At 44.6% G+C, this 5000-nt stretch overlaps 1 protein-coding gene across 2 annotated transcripts in view; it reads right to left on the minus strand.

Moving 5' to 3' along the window:
• The window catches only part of LOC112253122 (attractin-like protein 1), a 385056-nt gene that overhangs the window by 23138 nt on the left and 356918 nt on the right, over window positions 1–5000 (minus strand). For both annotated transcript variants that reach the window (XM_024425061.2, XM_024425060.2), the window contains one exon: window positions 2812–2926. In XM_024425061.2, coding sequence (XP_024280829.1) covers window positions 2812–2926 — 115 coding nt within the window. The remainder of the gene's footprint in view (window positions 1–2811; window positions 2927–5000) is intronic.

Below are 5000 nucleotides of genomic sequence, written 5' to 3' on the forward strand. Positions count from 1 at the left end.
GATGGAATGTGCTAAATAGATGGGACCAGCTAAATAGATGGGACCAGCTAAATAGATGGGACCAGCTAAATAGATGGAAAGTGCTAAATAGACGGGATGTGCTAAATAGATGGGACCAGCTAAATAGATGGGATGTGCTAAATAGACGGGAGGTGCTAAACAGATGGGACCAGCTAGATAGATGGGATGTGCTAAACAGATGGGACCAGCTAAATAGATGGGATGTGCTAAACAGATGGGAAGTGCTAAACAGATGGAATGTGCTAAATAGATGGGATGTGCTAAATAGATGGAATGTGCTAAATAGATGGGATGTGCTAAACAGATGGGATGTGCTAAACAGATGGAATGTGCTAAATAGATGGAATGTGCTAAATAGATGGGATGTGCTAAACAGATGGGATGTGCTAAACAGATGGGATGTGCTAAACAGATGGGATGTGCTAAATAGACGGGATGTGCTAAATAGATGGGGTGTGCTAAATAGATGGGATGTGCTAAATAGACGGGATGTGCTAAATAGATGGGATGTGCTAAACAGATGGGATGTGCTAAATAGACGGGATGTGCTAAACAGATGGGATGTGCTAAACAGATGGGACCAGCTAAACAGATGGGATGTGCTAAATAGATGGGATGTGCTAAATAGATGGGATGTGCTAAACAGATGGGACCAGCTAAATAGATGGGACCAGCTAAATAGATGGGACCAGCTAAATAGATGGGATGTGCTAAACAGATGGGACCAGCTAAATAGATGGGATGTGCTAAACAGATGGGACCAGCTAAATAGATGGGATGTGCTAAACAGATGGGAAGTGCTAAATAGATGGAATGTGCTAAATAGATGGGATGTGCTAAACAGATGGGATGTGCTAAACAGATGGGATGTGCTAAACAGATGGGATGTGCTAAACAGATTGGATGTGCTAAACAGATGGGATGTGCTAAATAGACGGGATGTGCTAAATAGATGGGATGTGCTAAACAGATGGGGCCAGCTAAATAGATGGGATGTGCTAAATAGATGGGATGTGCTAAATAGATGGGATGTGCTAAACAGATGGGATGTGCTAAATAGATGGGATGTGCTAAATAGATGGGATGTGCTAAACAGATGGGACCAGCTAAATAGATGGGATGTGCTAAATAGATGGGACCAGCTAAATAGCCATTTCCAGTGTCCCATAAAGCCCCTGAGGCATTCCAATCCCTTCCCTCTTCCTGGTTTCACAGCACTGCTTCAGGACTTACTGCAGAGTGACACTTCCATTACTATAGTTCCATGTATGATATGCATATCAAATTCCTAATCACCCCAATATTACCACATAAAACTGTCTGACCACTGCACTACAAAAAGAGGGCTAGCAATGTTAACCAATCACCGCACTTTGACTGCATGAAATGGTTCAATCAAGCTCAACGTCAACTAACTTTTCACTCGTCCCACATTTCTTGAAAAATTTGATGAAAATCGCAAATTGACATGCAAAATGGTTAAATGTGTCCTTTAAACATTTGTACATTGTTAAAACACTGTATATATATAATATGACATTTGTAATGTCTTTATTGTTTTGAAACTTCTGTATGTGTAATGTTTACTGTTAATTTTTATTGTTTATTTCACTTTATATATTCACTTTATATATTATCTACCTCACTTGCTTTGGCAATGTTAACACATGTTTCCCATGCCAATAAAGTCCTTGAATTGAATTGAATTGAGAGACAGAGAGAGAGACAGAGAGAGAGAGACAGAGAGAGAGAGATAAAGACAGAGAGAGACAAAGATAAAGACAGAGAGAGAGAGAGACAGAGATAAAGAGAGAGAGACAGAGTGAGCGAGACAGATAGAGACAGAGAGAGACAGAGAGACAGAGATAAAGACAGAGAGAGACAGAGAAAGACAGAGAGAGAGAGACAGAGGCAGAGAGAGAGAGATAAAGACAGAGAGAGACAGAGATAAAGACAGAGAGAGACAGAGGCAGAGAGAGAGACAGAGGCAGAGAGAGAGACAGAGAGAGAGAGAGACAGAGATAAAGACAGAGAGAGACAGAGAGAGAGAGAGAGAGGCAGAGAGAGAGAGACAGAGAGAGACAGAGATAAAGACGGAGAGAGACAGAGAGATAGTAGGAAGTATTTTCTAAAGGAAACTTTTTCTCTTTCTCTTTTGTTCTACACTGAGTGGACAAAACATTAGGAACACCAGCTCTTTCCACCAGCTCTTTCCTCTTTCCATGAAAGTTCTGATCCCTTATTGTCACTTGTTAAATCCACTTCAATCAGTGTAGATGAAGGGGAGGAGACAGGTTAAAGAAGGATGTTGAAGCCTTTAGATAATTGAGACATGGATAGTGTATGTGTTCCATTCAGAGAGTGAAAAGACAAGACAAAACATTAAAGTGCCTTTGTATGGTAGTAGGTGCCAGGCACACCAGTTTATGTCAGGAACTGTAACGCTGCTGGGTTTTTCACACAGTTTCCTGTGTGTATCAAGAATGGTCCACCACCTAAAGGACATCCAGCCAACTATACACAACTGTGGGAAGCATTGGAGTCAACATGGGCCAGCATCCCTGTGGAACGCTTTCGACACCTTGTAGAATCCATGCCCAGACAAATTGAGGCTGTTCTGAGGGCAAAAAGGGTGCAACTCAATATTCGGAAGATGTTCCTTATGTTTGGTATACTCAGTATATATCTGGAATGGTAGAGGGAAATAGTGGTATCTGAAGAATGTGTTAGATCTGGGAGAAGGGCTGGTCTAGAGGCCAGACACTGAGTGGAGAGGAGACAGGTGCTTACCAGATTGGCCAGGAGGGGGTATTCCTGAAGGGACTCTGGGCAGACACATGAGGACGGTCAGTACGCCGGCCCTGCTCCCCCAACATGGCTCCACTGCTATAGGCTTGGGCACACCCTGCACAGAGAGAGAGGAAGGAGCATGTCAGTCATGTCAATCAATAAACACTCCCAAACCCCATCACAAAGGGGTGTGTCAGATTTCCACACACCACATGGTTCCACTGTTTCTATGAGAACATTGCCCCGCCTGTGTTCGGCTAAAACTTAGCTTGTTATGTTTTGCTGTTGCCCTGTAATTAATTCAAAGTCATTTTTTAAAAGATGAAACATAGATTTTGTGACCCCTAAAATACACACACAGACAGTATGCAAAATGTTAGACCTGTGCATGGATCCAGTATGGAAATGGACAGCAGCATTCACCAGCTACTAAGATAGGTCTGTAGGCAGCCCATATCCAGGCACTGGTGAGTCACTGACTGGACATCTATTTCAGTTAGGCTGGATGTCCAGTGGATGGAGGACCCGCTCCCACCTCCCCCAGGTGAGGGCCTCACACATGGGGGAGTTGGCTGACAGACAAGCCCTAGAGCTCAACCTGAAGCCCGAGTAACGGAGATGGATGGTTGGAGGGGACGCTAGGTGCAGGGGAGGTATTTTCCTCCTAGCCGCCACATCCATTTCACTTAGGCTTGTTGAGGGACTGACCCTGGGGGGTGTGGCTAGAGAGGACCACTCATTTCTTTCCATTAAGCCATACTCTCCTCACAGCTCACACCTCCTGACTACCAAGTAGCTTAGGGCGTGGCTCAAGATACCAGCCTCACCTTCTCCTAGGAGAGGGTCTCAAACATGTCCCTGCCAAGGAGGCAAGCTGTGTGTAAATAAACCGTATAGCCCAAAGCTGTGTGTAAATAAACTGTATAGCCCAAAGCTGTGTGTAAATAAACCGTATAGCCCAAAGCTGTGTGTAAATAAACACTATAGCCCAAAGCTGTGTGTAAATAAACACTATAGCCCAAAGCTGTGTGTAAATAAACACTATAGCCCAAAGCTGTGTGTAAATGAACCGTATAGCCCAAAGCTGTGTGTAAATAAACCGTATAGCCCAAAGCTGTGTGTAAATAAACCGTATAGCCCAAAGCTGTGTGTAAATAAACCGTATAGCCCAAAGCTGTGTGTAAATAAACCGTATCGCCCAAAGCTGTGTGTAAATAAACTGTATAGCCCAAAGCTGTGTGTAAATAAACTGTATAGCCCAAAGCTGTGTGAGTGCTGCTGCCAGAAGCATTCCAACCCAGAGAGGCCAAAATCCCAGCTGGGATCATTGCTATACCACACTGGCACACTGCAGCACGTGTTCTTCTATCCCCCCACTCTCAAAGGACAACTTAATCATCACTGACCTCACATAGACACTGTCAAAGGCACAATATGCTTTTCCAGTAGTATGTAATGGGATGTACAAACACAACAAAAACACACACACATACACACATGTACACACACACACACACACACACGTACACACACAGACACAGACACACACCTTCTTTCAGCTTTAAGGTGCATTGATCCCTGCTGTGAGATGATTAAACAGAGTGATGAGACGTTGATGTGGTCTCTTGATCATCCTCCACTGTGCCTTGCTGCTACGCACAGCTCTCAAACACAGAACAGAAGCACGGGACTTACAGGAGAACAAGAGAGGAAACAATGATGCTGAAGAGGAGTCGATGGGAGAGATGAAGAGGAGTCGATGGGAGAGATGAAGAGGAGTCGATGGGAGAGATGAAGAGGAGTCGATGGGAGAGATGAAGAGGAGTCGATGGGAGAGATGAAGAGGAGTCGATGGGAGAGATGAAGAGGAGTCGATGGGAGAGATGAAGAGGAGTCGATGGGAGAGATGAAGAGGAGTCGATGGGAGAGATGAAGAGGAGTCGATGGGAGAGATGAAGAGGAGTCGATGGGAGAGATGAAGAGGAGTCGATGGGAGAGATGAAGAGGAGTCGATGGGAGAGATGAAGAGGAGTCGATGGGAGAGATGAAGAGGAGTCGATGGGAGAGATGAAGAGGAGTCGATGGGAGAGATGAAGAGGAGTCGATGGGAGAGATGAAGAGGAGTCGATGGGAGAGATGAAGAGGAGTCGATGGGAGAGATGAAGAGGAGTCGATGGGAGAGATGAAGA

This window comes from Oncorhynchus tshawytscha, linkage group LG06 (assembly GCF_018296145.1).
Source record: "Oncorhynchus tshawytscha isolate Ot180627B linkage group LG06, Otsh_v2.0, whole genome shotgun sequence".
NCBI classification, from domain to species: domain Eukaryota; kingdom Metazoa; phylum Chordata; class Actinopteri; order Salmoniformes; family Salmonidae; genus Oncorhynchus; species Oncorhynchus tshawytscha.